Here is an 18,828-nt window from a genome sequence, read left to right as displayed (position 1 = left end):
GGTTGTATTTACAATGGATCTTCACTGGTTTCCCTTTTCTTGAGGCCACAGATCATAAATCTTGCTCTCTCTCTCCCTTGCTCTATCCCTTTCTCTACGCCTCCCTCTCTCTATCCCTCTCTCTACCCCTCCCTCTCTCTATCTCTCCCTCTCTTCTTCTTTACCTGACATTGACATAACCATGTCCTCATGGCCAGTGAGTGTTCTGGGAGGTAGACTTCTCTCTCTCTCTCTCTTTCTCTCTAGGTCCCCTAGACCTCTTTCTCTCTGCCTCTTTACTACCCCCTTCTCTCTCTCGCTCTCGTTCTTTTTCTCTCTACCTGACAGTGAGAGTATGACATAATGTTGTCCTCATGGCCAGTGAGTGTTCTGGCAGGTAGATTTCCTTACTCTTTGTTTTTCCCTCCTGTTTCCTCTGGAAATGTACTACCCAAAAACAAATTCCCTGGAAACACTCCCTCTTCCCATCTCCCCAAACATCCTCTAAATCCATTATCTCTCCTTCTCTCTCCCCCTCTCTCTCCCTCCCTAACTCTCTCTCTCTCCCTCCCTCTCTCTCTCCCTCTCTCCCCCTCTCTCTCCATCTCTCCCTCGCTCTCTCCCTCCCTCTCTCTCTCTCTGCCCCTCGCTCTCCCTCCCTTTCTCTCTCTCTCCCTCTCTCTCCCCCTCCCTATCTCTCTCTCTCTCCCTCCCTCTCTCCCTCCCTCTCTCTCTCTCTCTCCCCCTCGCTCTCCCTCCCTTTCTCTCTCTCTCTCCCTCCCTCTCTCCCTCTCTCTCCCTCCCAGAGAGTTTATCCTGGTCAGGTCATAGCCAGGCGTATACATTTGTCAGAATAAAAGGCTAAATAAATAAAAAAAATCTGGCATTCCAGAGCTGAGTGGCTGAGTTGTCGGGGGTCTGATCCAATGATGTATATAAACACTAGATTCTTGATACTATGTATTAGCCAATGAGAGGCTTTGAAGCCACTGGTCGGCCATATTGGCACTCCCCAATAGGAATGAAAGGAATTCTACAGTATTTCAATTAAATGTTTCAAGGACAAAATTACATTTATTTAAGTATTTGTAGTATAGTAACAGTACTCTCCAAAAAATGTTACTTTAAGGAAAAGGTTTTTATATATATATATGTTTAGCTCGCATAATATACTTTATTTTATGCATGAAGGTGTCTGTAATATAGTAATCATGGCAAAAACGAGTGTATATATTAATAAATGCATTTCTATAGATTCCAGAATATTTGTCACAGTGGTGGGGGAGTACCAACATGGTGTAAAGTACTTATGTAAAAATACTTTAAAGTACTACTTAAGTTGTTTTGGGGGGATACATGTACTTTACTATTTATATTTTTACCAACTTTTATTTTTACCTCACTACATTCCTAAAGAAAATAATGTACTTTTTACTCCATACATTTTCCCTGACACCCAAAAGTACTCGTGTACATTTTTTGACAGGAAAATTACCCAATTCACACACTTATCAAGAGAACATCCCTGGTCATCCCTACTACCTCTGATCTGGTGGAATCACTATACACAAATGCTTTGTTTGTAAATTATGTCTGAGTGTTGGAGTGTGCTCCTGGCTATCCGTCAATAAAAATAAAAAAATTATAATTCCAGTCTGGTTTGCTTAATATAAAGAATTTGAAATGGTTTCTACTTTTACTTTTCATACTTAAGTACATTTTTACTTTTGATAAAATGTATATTTAAAACCAAATACTTTTAGAACAAATACTTTTAGACTTTTACTTAAGTAGTATTTTACTGGGTGACTTTTCCTTGAGTCATTTTCTATTAAGGTATCTTTACTTTTACTCAAGTATGACAATTGAGTACTTTTTCCACCACTGTCTGATCCAAAGCAAGCAGTGTCTTCTGTTTAAAGGGCCAATTCAGCCATTTTCATCTCATTATCAAATCATTTCTGGGTAACAATGAAGTACCTAACTGCGATTGTTTAAAAAAAAATATTTAAAAAAAATGGCTTCTTAGCAAAGAGCAATTTCTAAAGCAAGAATTTTGATAGGACTGCCTGGGAGTGGTTTGAGTGGTGAGGGGAAAACTGAAAATGAGCTGTTATTGGCAGAGAGGTTTGGAACTGTCTTTCTTATTGGTCTATTAACTCATTTACCACATGGTGATGTCACCATGGAAAGCCAAAACTCTTTCCCACCAAAACAGACTGAAAATTCAGGCAGGATTTTCAAACAGCTCTTACACTAAAAGGGTATTATCATAATTTTCACAATTTCACAGTATTATTCTGACCTCAAAGTGTGGAGATATGTATTAAACACAGGAATATCACATTTTTTGACTGTACTTGGCCTTTAACATAAAACACTGTGTTTTAAAACACACTCCACACTTTAAAAGGCCGATTGATACTTCAGTTTTAGTACTTTTACATTTACATTTAAGTCTTTTAAATGAATGATATTGATTTTTGAAAAATATAACGATCATGACCTTAGTTCAACTGTCATACCCCATCAGAACCCAAAATAAAAAATAAGAATCAAAATATCAGCCTGTATTAAATCTATACAAACACTGTATAGCTTTAAAACTAATTTCGATTTCATGGGAGGTAAGTTCTTGCATAGCTCTGTCCATGAATTTCAGAGTGGCTAAATTTCTCCATCCCTCAGCTTGTTACCAAGACAGTGGTGCAGCTCTAGAACGTTTTGAGGATCTGAGGACCCCATGCCAAATCTTTTCAGTCTCCTGAGGGGGAATAGGTTTTGTCATGCCCTCTTCACGACTGTCTTGGTGTGCTTGGACCATGTTAGTTTGTTGGTGATGTGGACACCAAGGTATCTTGAAGCTCTTAACATGCTCCACTTCAGCCCCGTCGATGAGAATGGGGGTGTGCTCGGTCCTCCTTTTCCTGTAGTCCACAATCATCTTCTTTGTCTTGATCACATTGAGGGAGAGGTTGTTGACCTGGCACCACACGGCCAGGTCACTGCCCTCCTCCATATAGGCTGTGTCATCATTGTCGGTGAATCGTCAGCAAATTTAATGATGGTGTTGGAGTCATGCTTGGCCAGGCAGTCGTGGGTGAACAAGGGAGTACAAGGGGCCCCCATGTTGAAGAACAGTGTGCAGATGTGATGTTGCCTACCCTCACCACCTGGGGGCGGCCCGTTAGGAAGTCCAGGATCCAAGGTCCTGAGCTTAGTGATGAGCTTTGAGTGCACTATGCTGTTGAACGCTGAGCTGTAGTCAATGAACAGCATTCTCACATAGGTGTTCCTTTTGTCCAGGTGGGAAAGGGCAGTGTGGAGTGCAATAGAGATGCGTCATCTGTGGATCTGTTGGGGTGGTATGCGAACAGGAGTGGGTCTAGGGTTTCTGGGATAATGGTGTTGATGTGAGTCATGACCAACCTTTCAAAGCACTTCATGGCTACAGATGTGAGTGCTACGGGTCGGTAATCATGTAGGCAGGTTACCTTGGTGTTCTTGCCCAGAGGGACTATGGTGGTCTGCTTGAAACATGTAGGTATTAAGAACTCGGTCAGGGAGAGGTTGAAAATGTCAGTGAAGACACTTGCCAGTTGGTCAGCGCATAATCGGAGTACACGTCCTGGTAATCCGTAAGGTCCTGTGGACTTGTGAATGTTGACCTGTTTAAAGGCTACGGAGAGCGTGATCACACAGTTGTCCAGAACAGCTGCTGCTCTCATGCCTGCTTCAGTGTTGCTTGCCTCGAAGTGAGCTTAGAAGTAATTACACTCATCTGGTAGACTTGTGTTACTGGGCAGCTCCGACGAGCATCAGGGCCGGTGTAGTAGGATTCAATCTTAGTCCTGTATTTACGCTTTGCTTGTTTGATGGTTCGTCGGAGGGCATAACAGGATTTTTTATAAGCTTCCGGGTTAGAGTCCCGCTCCTTGAAAGTGGCAGCTCTACCCTTTAGCTCAGTATGGATGTTGCCTGTAATCCATGGCTTCTGGTTGGGATATGTACGTACGGTCACTGTGGGGATGACGTCATCGATGCACTTATTGATGAAGCCAGTGACTGATGTGGTGAAGAGAAAGACAGACACTATAAACATTAAAAAAGGCACAGAGAAATGGAGACCTAGAGTAGAATCAACAGAGAGGACTAACAAATGGAGACCTAATATAGGACTAACAGAGAGGACTAACACAGAGGACTAACACAGAGGACTAACACATGGAGACCTAATATAGGACTAACAGAGAGGACTAACACAGAGGACTAACACAGAGGACTCCGGGACCCGGAGCCTAATATAGGACTAACAGAGAGGACTAACACAGAGGACTAACACAGAGGACTAACACATGGAGACCTAATATAGGACTAGCAGAGAGGACTAACACATGGAGACCTAGAGTAGAATCAACAGAGAGGACTAACAAATGGAGACCTAATATAGGACTAGCAGAGAGGACTAACACATGGAGACCTAGTATAGGACTAACAGAGAGGACTAACACAGAGGACTAGCAGAGAGGACTAACACGTGGAGACCTAGAGTAGAATCAATAGAGAGGACTAACAAATGGAGACCTAATATAGGACTAACAGAGAGGACTAACACAGAGGACTAACACAGAGGACTAACACATGGAGACCTAATATAGGACTAGAAGAGAGGACTAACACATGGAGACCTAGAGTAGAATCAACAGAGAGGACTAACAAATGGAGACCTAATATAGGACTAGCAGAGAGGACTAACACAGAGGAATAGCAGAGAGGACTAACACGTGGAGACCTAGAGTAGAATCAATAGAGAGGACTAACAAATGGAGACCTAATATAGGACTAACAGAGAGGACTAACACACGGAGACCTAATATAGGACTAGCAGAGAGGACTAACAAATGGTGACCTTGTATAAGACTATGAGAGAGGACTAACACAGAGGACTAACAGTCCTCTCTGTAGTAGGATTCAATCTTAGTCCTGTATTTACGCTTTGCTTGTTTGATGGTTCGTCGGAGGGCATAACAGGATTTTTTATAAGCGTCCGGGTTAGAGTCCCGCTCCTTGAAAGTGGCAGCTCTACCCTTTAGCTCAGTATGGAAGTTGCCTGTAATCCATGGCTTCTGGTTGGGATATGTACGTACGGTCACTGAGGGGAGGACGTCATCGATGCACTTATTGATGAAGCCAGTGACTGATGTGGTGTACTCCTGGAACATATGCCAGTCTGTGCTAGCACAACAGTCCTGGTATACGCAGTAGTGTTACAGTATACATCACCATGGTTTGCAGTGTGTGTTTCAGGGAGTGTTTTACAGTAGTTTCATATTGTTCAGCTTCATTGCCCTCAGGGAAAGTTTGTCTGATGTTCCCGAGTGAAAACCATCCTCTCAATTCAAGGTGTGCAAAGTCAGTATTGGATGTAAAGTATAGTCTCTCTCTCCCTCTTTCTCTGCTGTCTCTGTGGCCCAGTGAGATTGCCTTGGTACTTGAGAGTTAATTTTAGCACCCTGGTTTCAGCGTTCTTGCATGCCTGCAGCAAGCCTGACACTGAAGGGGGACAGGAGTGTGGAGGAGGGCTAATAGAAGACAGGAGGGAGAGGGCCTGGCGGTGAGGGTTGGGGAAGCAGGGGAGAGGAGGGGTGGAGAGGGCCTGGTGGTGAGGGTTGGGGAAGCAGGGGAGAGGAGGGGTGGAGAGGGCCTGGTGGTGAGGGTTAGGGAAGCAGGGGAGAGGAGGGGTGGAGAGGGCCTGGCGGTGAGGTTTGGGTTAGGAGGGGAGAGGAGGGGTGGAGAGGGCCTGGTGGTGAGGGTTGGGGGAGCAGGAGGGAGGAGGGGTGAGAGGGCCTGGCGGTGAGGGTTAGGGAAGCAGGGGAGAGGAGGGGTGGAGAGGGCCTGGCGGTGAGGGTTGGGTTAGGAGGGGGGAGGGGGTGCGGAGGGTGAGGTGTTATCTTTGGAAAGTGTTGACAGCACAGAAACATGTGAGGGGGGCAGGGTGTGAGGGAGAGAATAAGAATGAAGCAGAGAGAATGACAGAGGAAGTGAGGGAGGGTTATTTCCATGACAGAATCAAAAAGCAATTTTGGACTGACATTTTCAAAAATACGCAATTCAAAACTTTTATATCACAACATTTTGAACTGAAATATTATGGAAATCAGAGCAATGTTGAGAGAATCCTATTTGATTCCCAAAAATATACTCATATGGTAGGTAATATACACAAATCCCTGCAGAGAGCCATCTGACAAAATCTAAGAAAAAAATCTAAACTATTGTAAGCAAGACTTAAAATGAACTCATATTGGCACAAGTTGGTGGGAGTGTTGGAACATAACAAACAAAATTACAGTTAATAAAATTGTACACTTAATCCAGTATAAACTAAATGTATAGAATGTATAATACAAGAGACAAAATTCCCAAATTCTTCAGCAACAAAAGCAGAGTCACGTCTTAAGTGTCGAACTAACAAAGAGTCAATAATTCAGGTGTTCTGGGAGTGTTATAAAGTTGTTATATAAAATATAAATATAAATTCTATAAAGAATGTTCTAAAGTCCATACATTATGGTCAGTGTTAGAAAGATGGCTGTCAGAAGTTTTACAATGTAAGTTTATTTTTTATCCATCTATCGACATAATTCAAGACATATTTGCATATGGAGGTGTGGTGAGATACCCAATGGGTAGACAATATTATTTTCACGCATTTATATTAAAAGAAGCGATTTACTTAAATACTGGAAGTCAAATCATACTCCAACATTAAGAGAATAGAAGAATGAAATGCTATATTATTTTATGATTGAAACAAATCTGGCTAGAGATAGAAACATCCATAACACACTCTGAAGTCAAACGGGGCAGAGTCTTAGGACACATCAGGATGCTCTCGATGGTGCAGCTATAAACCCTTTTGAGGATCTGAGGACCCACTGTCTTGGTGTGTTTGGACCATGTTAGACACATCACTGGGCGTGGACACGGTGGAACATGTGGGTCTGAGCAAGTGTGATGTCATTCATGTTGGTGGAAATGTATGTAAACGTTAAGCTGTTTATTGTTTTTTTTTTGTGTATTGTAACTAAATTCAATATAAAAAAGAGAGAGAGCGAGAGAGGTGAAGAGAAAGACAGACACTAGCAACATAAAACAAGGCACAGAGAAATGCAGACCTAATATAGGACTAGCAGAGAGGACTAACACAGAGGACTAACACGGAGGACTAACACAGAGGACTAACACGGAGGACTAACAGAGAGGACAAACAGAGAGGACTAACAAATGGAGACCTTGCATAAGACAGAAGACTAAAAAGTTACTTGAAAACAATGTCTTTGGCCTTTCCTCCTACACCTGCCCTACAGACAATGTCCTTCGCCTTTCCTCCTACACCTGCCCTACAGACAATGTCCTTCGCCTTTCCTCCTACACCTGCCCTACAGACAATGTCCTTCGCCTTTCCTCCTACACCTGCCCTACAGACAATGTCCTTCGCCTTTCCTCCTACACCTGCCCTACAGACAATGTCCTTCGCCTTTCCTCCTACACCTGCCCTACAGACAATGTCCTTCGCCTTTCCTCCTACACCTGCCCTACAGACAATGTCCTTCGCCTTTCCTCCTACACCTGTAAAACTACAGCACAAGTCTCTAACTCAAACTAAGATCCTACTCAAACAGTAACCCCAATCATCCAGCGGGTCATGTGCTGATACAGGTTGGTCCATTAAAGAGGGTTGTGAAGGGGCTAGAAGCTGGGTCATTGCTGTCGTAGTCTCAGAGATAGTGCTTCTTACACCTGCACCGTGTCTGACAGGACCGCTGAGCTTGGCACTGTGTCGACATCTTCATCAAACAACTAATTAAGACTAGCCTCACATTGTGGGTCTAATCCTAACTTCAGAGTACGAAGAGAGAAATCTAAGGCTTTTGGTTTCCATCTCAAATAAAGCAATGATGTCACTGGTTGATTTGTGTGAAGATTTTGAGCTCTGCATGCATTTCTCAATGTTGAATTCAGTCCTTTATGTGACTAATGAAGGCTAAATTAAGGCTGAGCTAGTACAATCACCTGACCAGAAATCACAGGAGGCTGCAGAGGGGAGGACGGCTCATAATAATGGCCCGGAACCGAACAAATGGAATGACAACAAACACCTGGAAACCATGTGTTTGATGTATTGGATACCATTCCACTGATTCCACTCCAGGCATTACCACGAACCCGTTCTCTACAACTAAGGTTCCACTAACCTTTGCCAGAAATGACCCCTAGCCCCTTAACACCTATGACACTACGCCCTAGACACTACCCCCCCTGGATACTACCCCCTAACCCCTTTAGCCCCTACCCCCCTTGACAACAGAGGTGAAGGTGGTGCTGTTACCATAGCAGCATATTGCTTAAACCTATTAAATCCTTTCAGATCTCTACACAACCTAGACTCATGGGGTAGACGTAACATATTATATGTAAATCTGTCTCCCTCCATTTAGTATGATATGCTGCGTTTGTTGTGGGATGTATTCATTCATGTATGTCCATCATTCATTTCCTATGAATACAATTACAATTTGTATGGTATATGTAACCGACCGGCTCGATTCGGTCTTATGTAGCAACATTTCTAACTGTGTTTTTTTACATTTGATAAAAGTAGAGACTCAGAGCTAGAAAATGGTTTATCATACACTAAAGTTGAGGAAACAATGGAAAGGATTCTGCTTTGAAAGTTGATAAACTTGTAACTTCACTTTTGAGAAAATGGCCCTTGAATGTTTTGGTACCTACTACTGGAGAGCTCTTCTTTGACTCCACCCATTCAGCTTCGTTCACACCCTCTTAAGTCCTTAGCCCCTCCCATCTCTTTAAGGGTTAGTGACTGACTGGCTGACTGGCTGACTGGCAGACTGGTGAAGAGCTGTCTCCACCCATTCAGCATCGTTCACACCCTCTTAAGTCCTTAGCCCCACCCATCTCTTTAAGGATTCGCATGCATGACATCAGCAGCCTGGTGGTCCAAAATAGCATAACTGTGTATTTTAGAACCAATAAACTAATCCATTTGAAAATGAATTTAGTAAATGTCAATCTAGCAAACCAGGCAACTAAAAGCAATTTTCTAAACAGCTTGTTAGCTGACTAGCTAACGTTAAGTTAGTTGGCTAACCAGTTAAAATAATGACTACATCATATAGCTGACAACGTCTTAAATGTAGCTAATTTGTCTTCATTGTAACAGGAAAATAAACTCACAGTAAGATCTAAATTTACAAGATAATGGGTTAATTACAGAAAATATCTTACGGTTGTGAGACTGTCTCTGGTAAACACACACTATATCAAATAAAATCAACGTTTATTTGTCACATGATGAGAAACAAAGAAGAAACCTGCACACTGTTCTCGCTAGTATCAATGCTCTTTAATAAGCTTCACAGGAGGTGTAAACCGTACAGTGAAATGGTTACTTACATAGTGGAGTCATTTGTTCAGACATGTAGGTAGCTAGCTAAACAATGAACCATAATCCCAACTCATAACGTAACTAGCCTGCATGAATCTGCAGGTAGCTAACCAACTAAATGTTTGCTAGCTAGCTAATAGTACGCTTTAACTTGCAATGAAAACAACTTTCTGACAAAATTTGAAACGCATAGTTAATTACACTCTCTTACCCATATTAATAAATGAACGCTTCTCCCTCTCTGTCACGGATGCCAAAGTTGCCCTTAGTTAGAAGATGTAATCCGGAGACAGGTGTTTTATACAACAGCCTTCTGTGTGTTCTCATTTCGACTCCCTCCGTATATTTTCAATCAAACGCCAGAATCTCCTTAGCTATCATTTTCTGCATCCACCGGGCACGGATAAAAAAAAAAAAATGTCCTCCAAAAAGTGAGAGCATCACTTTTGCAGTTATTCGGGATATCTTAAAATATATATATATATATTGTTAGGAAGGATTACCTGCACATACTGAGCAGCCCTTGGTTATAGACAAAAATCCATTTATAACATTTTCGACATGCGTTTTTCTGGATATTTTTGTTGTTACTCTGTCTCTCACTGTTCAAATAAACCTACCATTAAAATTATAGACTGATCATTTCTTTGTAAGTGGGCAAACGTGCAAAATCAGCAGGGGATCAAATACTTTTCCCCCCCACTGTATATACAGGGGGTACCAGTACAGAGTCAATGTGGAGGCTATATACGGAGGTACCGGTACAGAGTCAATGTGGAGGCTATATACGGAGGTACCGGTACAGAGTCAATGTGGAGGCTATATACAGGGGGTACCGGTACTGAGTCAATGTGGAGCCTATATACAGGGTGTTACGGTACAGAGTCAATGTGGAGGCTATATACAGGGTGTTATGGTACAGAGTCAATGTGGAAGCTATATACAGGGGGTACCGGGACAGAGTCAATGTGGAGGCTATATACAGGGAGTACCGGTACAGAGTCAATGTGGAGCCTATATACAGGGTGTTACAGTACAGAGTCAATGTGGAGGCTATATACAGGGTATTACGGTACAGAGCCAATGTGGAGGCTATATACAGGGGGGTACCGGTACAGACTCAATGTGGAGACTATATACAGGGAGTACCGGTACAGAGTCAATGTGGAGACTATATACAGGGGGGTACCGGTACAGAGTCAATGTGGAGGCTATATACAGGGGGGCACCGGTACAGAGTCAATGTGTCAATGTGCAGGGGCACCGGTTAGTCTAGGTAATTGAGGTAATTATGTCCATGTAGGTAGGGTTATTAAAGCGGCTATGCAAAGTTAATAGTTAATAGTATGCAAAGTTAATAGTAGCAGCAGCATGGGGGTGCAAATAGTCTGGGCAGCCATTTGATTAGATGTTCAGAAGTCTTATGGCTTGGGGGTAGAAGCTATTAAGAAGCTTTTTGCACCTAGACTTGGTGCTCCGGTACCGCTTGCCATGTGGTAGCAGAGAGAACAGTCTATAACTAGGGTGGCCGGAGTCTTTGACAATTTTTTTGCCTTCCTCTGACACCGCCTGGTATAGAGGTCCTGGATGGCAGAAAGCTTGGATCCAGTGATGTACTGGGCCGTACGCACTACCCTCTGTAGTGCATTACGGTCAGAGGCCGAGCAGTTGCCATACTAGGCAGGGATGTAACCCATCATGATGCTCTCGATGGTGCAGCTATAAACCCTTTTGAGGATCTGAGGACCCATGCCAAATCTTTTCAGTCTCCTGAGGGGGAATAGGTTTTGTCATGCCCTCTTCACGACTGTCTTGGTGTGCTTGGACCATGTTAGTTTGTTGGTGATGTGGACACCAAGGAACTTGAAGCTCTCAACCTGCTCCACTTCAGCCCTGTCGGTGAGAATGGGGGCGTGGTCGGTCCTCCTTTTCCTGTAGTCCACGATCATCTCCTTTGTCTTGATCACGTTGAGGGAGAGGTTGTTGTCCTGGCACGACACGGTCAGGTCTCTGACCTCCTCCCTATAGACTGTCTCATCGTTGTCGGTGATCAGGCCTACCAATGTTGTGTCGTCAACAAACTTAATGATGGTGTTGGCCGTGCAGTCATGAGTGAACAGGGAGTACAGGTGGGGACTGAGCACGCACCCTTGAGGGGCCCCCGTGTTAACGAACAGCGTGGTGGATGTGTTGTTACCTACCCTCACCACCTGGGGGCGGCCCGTCAGGAAGTCCAGGTTCCAGTTGCAGAGGGAGGTGTTTAGTCCAGGGTCCTTAGCTTATAGAGGAGCTTTGGGGGCACTATGGTGTTGAACGCTGAGCTGTAGTCAATGAACAGCATTCTCACATAGGTGTTCCTTTTGTCCAGGTGGGAAAGGGCAGTGTGGAGTGCAATAAAGATTGTATCATCTGTGGATCTGTTGGGGCGGTATGCAAATTGGAGTGGGTCTAGGGTTTCTGGTAGTCATTTAGGCAGGTTACCTTCGTGTTCTTGGGCACAGGGGACTATGGTGGTCTGCTTAAAACATGTTGGTATTACAGACTCAGACAGGGAGAGGTTGAAAATGTCAGTGAAGACATTTGCCAGTTGGTCAGAGCATGCTCAGAATACACCTCCTGGTAATCCATCTGGCCCAGCAGCCTTGTGTAACCTCAACCTGTGTAACCTGTGTATCCTTAAGTAACCTTCTGTCTTTCTGTCTTCTGTAACCATATCAAACTCGACTTATCATACTAATTTGAGTATTTTCGGATGTACTTTTACTATGTTACGTCTAGTCTTGGAGACCAGGCTGCTCTACAAGGCTCCAGGAGTGCAGGTTGAAGTTTATTGTCATGAGTCTTGTCCTGGAAGCAGAACTGAGCGATTTTCCCTTAGATTTTCCAGCTACAAAGTCAAAATTGGCCATATTGTAAAAATACAAATTTTTGGTTATAATTTATATTAAAAAAAATAGTTGCACTGGATACACTCTTATCCAGTGCATCTTACAGTAGTGAATGCATAGATTTCATAATTTTTTTCCCCCTGTACTGGTCCCCCGTGGGAATCGAACCCACGACCCTTGCGTTGCAAACACCATGCTCTACCAACTGAGCCACACGGGACTAACCATCGCATTAGGGTTAGCAGTGTGGTTAAGGTTAGGGTTCAGGTTAGGTTTAAAATAAGATTTTATGACTTTGTGGCTGCCTCAATAACAAGATTCATGGCAAAAAAAATGCTAACCTGCTCTATGAGTAAGTGTTGTTTCTGGGGTCATGAATCCTATATATCTCCATGACCTTTGACCTTACTGGCCCTATACATATAAAGGGATCATCTTTATGTTAAGCCTATACAACTCTTTAACCTTTCACCTTTAACCCTTGACCTAACCAACGCTGATCCCCTGTTCCTAGCCAATCGGATTTAAGTGACCATCACAGCTGATTAAAAATAATATCCTGGTGAACAAGGAAGTGATCAGACTTTGTCTACGTTGTGTCTACGTTGAGTTTGTGTAATCAACTTCTTTGACAACCATGTTGTGGAAATGTTGGACAAAATAATCATTTGATCCCAAATACACGTCATTCTCCAAGCAGGAGGTGATTACTTTAAATGACCCCTCTATGTGTCAGTCGCCCTCGTGGTACACTGTGGTAAGATGGTTGATACTTACCGTGTATCTTACTCATCCGTCTGCTGTGGTAGAAACTAAAATTCACTGATGTGTTGTGCAAATGTTGACCAACTAAACCATCTGGGCCTTTATATATATATCAATCACCCGTAGGCTACGTTATGATTGGATCAAGAAGGGAAGGGGGGTGTCACGCCAAGGGGGGGGGGGTCAATATGTCGACAATTCATCGGATTTCCAGGTTGCGGTTTGGGAAAAGATTAAAGACAGCTTTAGTAGGAGGATGAGAGGACAGTCTGAAAGGAATGAAAGGAGTAATTAAACAGAAAGAGGGATGAGATTTCTATACCTTTTACCCGACAGACTTACTTTGCGTCCCAAATGGCACCGTGTATCTCATGTACTCTATAGCGCACTACTTTAGATTAGGGCCCTTCTGGCTCGGACAAGGCGCCTACTTCCCTTTGACAGGGCCCATAGGGCTCTGGGTGAAAGTAGTGCACTATATAGGGAATATGTTGGCATTTGGGATTACAGCCTTATTCCTCTCAATCTGATTAAATAGACGTAGAATCTGTTAATACCATTGGAATTATAACCAGCGCTCTAGAATCACCACTAGAATCACCTCTAGAATCATCACTAGAATCACCTCTAGAATCACCTCTAGAATCACCACTAGAATCACCTCTAGAATCACCACTAGAATCACCTCTAGAATCACCTCTAGAATCACCTCTAGGATCACCACTAGGATAACCTCTAGGATCACCACTAGAATCACCTCTAGAATCATCACTAGAATCACCTCTAGAATCACCTCTAGAATCACCTCTAGAATCACCACTAGAATCACCTCTAGAATCACCACTAGAATCACCTCTAGAATCCCCTCTAGAATCACCTCTAGGATCACCACTAGGATCACCTCTAGGATCACCTCTAGGATCACCTCTAGGATCACCACTAGAATCACCTCTAGAATCACCTCTAGAATCACCACTAGAATCACCTCTAGAATCACCACTAGAATCACCACTAGAATCACCTCTAGAATCACCTCTAGAATCACCACTAGAATCACCACTAGGATCACCTCTAGGATCACCACTAGGATCACCTCTAGGATCACCACTAGAATCACCTCTAGAATCACCACAAGAATCACCACTAGAATCACCACTAGAATCACCTCTAGAATCCCCTCTAGAATCACCTCTAGAATCACCTCTAGAATCACCACTAGAATCACCTCTAGAATCACCACTAGGATCACCTCTAGGATCACCACTAGAATCACCTCTAGAATCACCACTAGAATCACCTCTAGAATCACCTCTAGAATCACCTCTAGAATCACCACTAGAATCACCTCTAGAATCACCTCTAGAATCACCTCTAGAATCCCCACTAGAATCACCTCTAGAATCACCACTAGAATCACCTCTAGAATCACCTCTAGAATCAACTCTAGAATCCCCACTAGAATCACCTCTAGAATCACCACTAGAATCACCTCTAGAATCACCTCTAGAATCACCACTAGAATCACCACTAGAATCACCTCTAGAATCACCACTAGAATCACCTCTAGAATCACCACTAGAATCACCTCTAGAATCCCCACTAGAATCACCACTAGAATCACCTCTAGAATCCCCACTAGAATCACCTCTAGAATCACCTCTAGAATCACCACTAGAATCACCTCTAGAATCACCTCTAGAATCACCTCTAGAATCCCCACTAGAATCCCCACTAGAATCACCTCTAGAATCACCTCTAGAATCACCTATAGAATCACCACTAGAATCACCTCTAGAATCACCTCTAGAATCACCACTAGAATCACCACTAGAATCACCTCTAGAATCACCACTAGAATCACCTCTAGAATCCCCACTAGAATCACCACTAGAATCACCTCTAGAATCACCTCTAGAATCCCCACTAGAATCACCACTAGAATCACCTCTAGAATCACCTCTAGAATCCCCACTAGAATCACCACACCAGTGTTCCAATCTGTGTAAGTGTTTAGCATCTGTCTAATTTCTAAAGAGTCAGTTTACAGTCTTGTATTTTACTCCTCTCTGATCTATCCCTCAGTTCTAGACCTCAGCTGAATCTGGTAATGAATGGTGGGGCTGTTGAACAAGTCGAGGAGACTACCTTAGATTTTAAACTGTCATGGTCAAAACCATAGAGATTCAATGGTTGTAAAGATGGGGAGAGGTCTGTCCGTAATAAAGAGATGCTCTGGGTTTTCTTTGGACGCCACACTCCATAAAGCAAGTCCTGTCTAGTTGTGTCTTATCTTGATTATCGTCCAGTCGTGTGGTATGGTGCTGCAAGGAAAGACCTCGTTAAGCTGCAGCTGGCCCAGAACAGAGCGGCACGTTTTGCTCTTCGTTGTAATCAGAAGGCTGATATTAATACTACTACTGCCAGTCTCTCTTTTATAAGAAACGTTAATGTGTTGGAAATTCTACATAGTCACCTTACACACAGACTTACCCCACCAGACATGCCAACAGAGGTCTTTTAACAGTCCCCAGATCCAGAACAAATTCAAGGAATCATAAAGTATTATACAGAACCATGTGTGCATGGAACTCCATTCTGTCTATAAGGCTATATATATATATATAACACTAGTGAACAGAAAACCTGGTTTCAAAAACTAATAAAACAACACCTCGCAGAAGAACGCCTCCTCCCCATGTCACCTACTGGTTGTATATACTGGTTGTATGTACTGGTTGTATGTACTGGTTGTGTGTATATACTGGTTGTATATACTGGTTGTATATACTGGTTGTATGTACTGGTTGTATGTACTGGTTGTATGTACTGGTTGTGTGTATATACTGGTTGTATGTACTGGTTGTGTGTACTGGTTGTGTGTACTGGTTGTGTGTACTGGTTGTGTGTATATACTGGTTGTGTGTACTGGTTGTGTGTATTTACTGGTTGTGTGTATATACTGGTTGTATGTACTGGTTGTATGTACTGGTTGTGTGTATATACTGGTTGTGTGTACTGGTTGTGTGTATATACTGGTTGTGTGTACTGGTTGTGTGTATTTACTGGTTGTGTGTACTGGTTGTATGTACTGGTTGTGTGTATATACTGGTTGTATGTACTGGTTGTGTGTACTGGTTGTGTGTATATACTGGTTGTATGTACTGGTTGTGTGTATATACTGGTTGTATGTACTGGTTGTATGTACTGGTTGTGTGTATATACTGGTTGTATGTACTGGTTGTATGTACTGGTTGTGTGTATATACTGGTTGTATGTACTGGTTGTATGTACTGGTTGTGTGTATATACTGGTTGTGTGTACTGGTTGTGTGTATATACTGGTTGTATGTACTGGTTGTATGTATATACTGGTTGTATGTACTGGTTGTGTGTATATACTGGTTGTATGTACTGGTTGTGTGTACTGGTTGTGTGTACTGGTTGTGTGTACTGGTTCTGTGTATATACTGGTTGTGTGTACTGGTTGTGTGTACTGGTTGTGTGTATATACTGGTTGTGTGTATATACTGGTTGTATGTACGGTTGTGTGTATATACTGGTTGTATGTACTGGTTGTGTGTACTGGTTGTGTGTACTGGTTGTGTGTATATACTGGTTGTGTGTACTGGTTGTGTGTACTGGTTGTGTGTATATACTGGTTGTGTGTACTGGGTGTGTGTACTGGTTGTGTGTATATACTGGTGTAACTGAATAGATGCACACACTACATGTTCACGTTTTTAAAATATATGTACATTCTAAAGTATTTTGTCTGTAAAGTATTTTTCCGCTATGTGTCGACTAAAAAACGAAAAAAACGAATCTCAGAAAATAGAAGAGTAGAAAGTTACCAAAAACGCCTAGTGACTTTGTTCTGCAGAGTTTACAATGACATGAACGGTTTACACGTTGAAATGAACTCACGACCACTGTAATTAACACCCTCAGAGCTTTACTAGTCCTGACTGTTGCAAATTAACCAGACTGACCTCTGAAGTAGAGAGAAAGTGGCCGTTTCATCAGCGTGAACCCGAGCGCACCCGTGGGTGCACACACAGAAAAACACAGACGCACACGCACACCCAGTTATGTCAGGCTTGGTGTTGGTTTTCCTAGTGGCCGGGCAGAAAGCGATGAGATGACGGGTGGCTACGGGCCAAGTTCAGTTACACCCAAGCCCTCCTCCCCCCACCACTCAAACCTCTGACCCTGGCAACCAATCCAGTCGCAGCTATTCTGGAGTCCAGATATAGCACAACTATCACTGGCATTGAGAATGTTGACCATGCAGGGCGAAAGAGAGAAAGAGAGAGAGAGAGAGAGAGAGAGAGAGAGAGAGAGAGAGACAGACAGACAGACAGACAGACAGACAGACAGACAGACAGACAGACAGACAGACAGACAGACAGAGAGAGAGAGAGAGAGAGACAGACAGACAGACAGACAGACAGACAGACAGACAGACAGACAGACAGACAGACAGACAGACAGACAGACAGACAGACAGACAGACAGACAGACAGACAGACAGACAGACAGACAGACAGACAGACAGACAGACAGACAGACAGACAGACAGACAGACAGACAGACAGACAGACAGAGAGAGAGACAGAGAGACATTTGTAATGTCTTTATTATTTTGGAACTTCTGTGAGTGTAATGTTTACTGTTAATTTGTATTGTTTATTTCACTTTTGTTTATTATCTACTTCACTTGCTTTGGCAATGTTAACATATGTTTCCCATGACAATAAAGCCCCTTGAATTGAAATGGAATTGAATTAAGAGAGAGTGTGAAAGAGAGAGTGAGAGAGATGGACAGATAGATGGAGAAGAAGGAATCTCTCTCTCTCTCTCTCTCTCTCTCTCTCTCTCTCTGTCTCTCTCTCTCTCTCTCTCTCTCTCTCTCTCTAAAACCCTCTACTGAACTATCCACTCCCATTACATACAACCATACACATAAACAAACAATGACCCATAACTACACACCTGTCCATCGCATCACACAGGTAAAAGTCAAGCTGGGACTGTTCTGAACCCAGTAAAACCAGTGGCTCTATTTCTCTACTGGGAGGTCTCAGATTCCCCCAAACACAGATGTAACTATAAAAACGCATGGAAAACCTGAACAGGCATGTAAAACACATGAACAGGAATGGAAATAGGGTCATGTACTGTAGGTTCCTTAGGGAACATGTTTCCTGTCCGGTGTGTCCCAGCGGTGACATGATTAAACACGTATGTAAACATGTACTTACCGATACAAGCGTGTACTCGAACAGTCAGCTGGGTCCGCAAGACAACACTATGCTTCTTCCCTCTGGTCCTGGAGAGAGAGAGAGAGAGACAGAGAGAGAGAGAGAGAGAGAGAGACAGAGAGAGACAGAGACAGAGAGACAGAGAGAGAGAGAGACAGAGAGACAGAGAGAGAGAGAGAGACAGAGAGAGAGAGACAGAGAGAGAGAGAGAGAGAGAGAGAGAGAGAGAGAGAGAGAGAGACAGAGAGAGAGACAGAGAGGAGAGAGAGAGAGAGAGAGAGAGAGAGAGAGAGAGAGAGAGAGAGAAAGAAAGAAAGAAAGAAAGAAAGAAAGAAAGAAAGAAAGAAAGAAAGAAAGAAAGAAAGAAAGAAAGAAAGAAAGAAAGAAAGAAAGAAAGAAAGAGAAAACGTGTAAAACAGTGTCTTGCAGCAGTAGACCAGGAGAAAAATCCTTATACTGAAACA

General features: G+C 43.0%; 1 protein-coding gene across 1 annotated transcript in view; it reads right to left on the bottom strand.

The window, feature by feature from the left end:
* The window catches only part of LOC106570731 (FH1/FH2 domain-containing protein 3), a 189,568-nt gene that overhangs the window by 132,181 nt on the left and 38,559 nt on the right, over positions 1–18,828 (bottom strand). The window contains exon 3 of the mRNA XM_082970279.1: positions 18,365–18,432. Within this exon, the coding sequence (XP_082826405.1) occupies positions 18,365–18,432 (68 nt within the window). The remainder of the gene's footprint in view (positions 1–18,364; positions 18,433–18,828) is intronic.

The sequence above is a fragment of the Salmo salar genome, chromosome 27, assembly GCF_965601325.2.
Source record: "Salmo salar chromosome 27, fSalSal1, whole genome shotgun sequence".
Taxonomy (NCBI): Eukaryota; Metazoa; Chordata; class Actinopteri; order Salmoniformes; family Salmonidae; genus Salmo; species Salmo salar.
The sequence above is the reverse complement of the archived record's forward strand: the minus strand, read 5'-3'. Positions and strand labels throughout refer to the sequence as shown.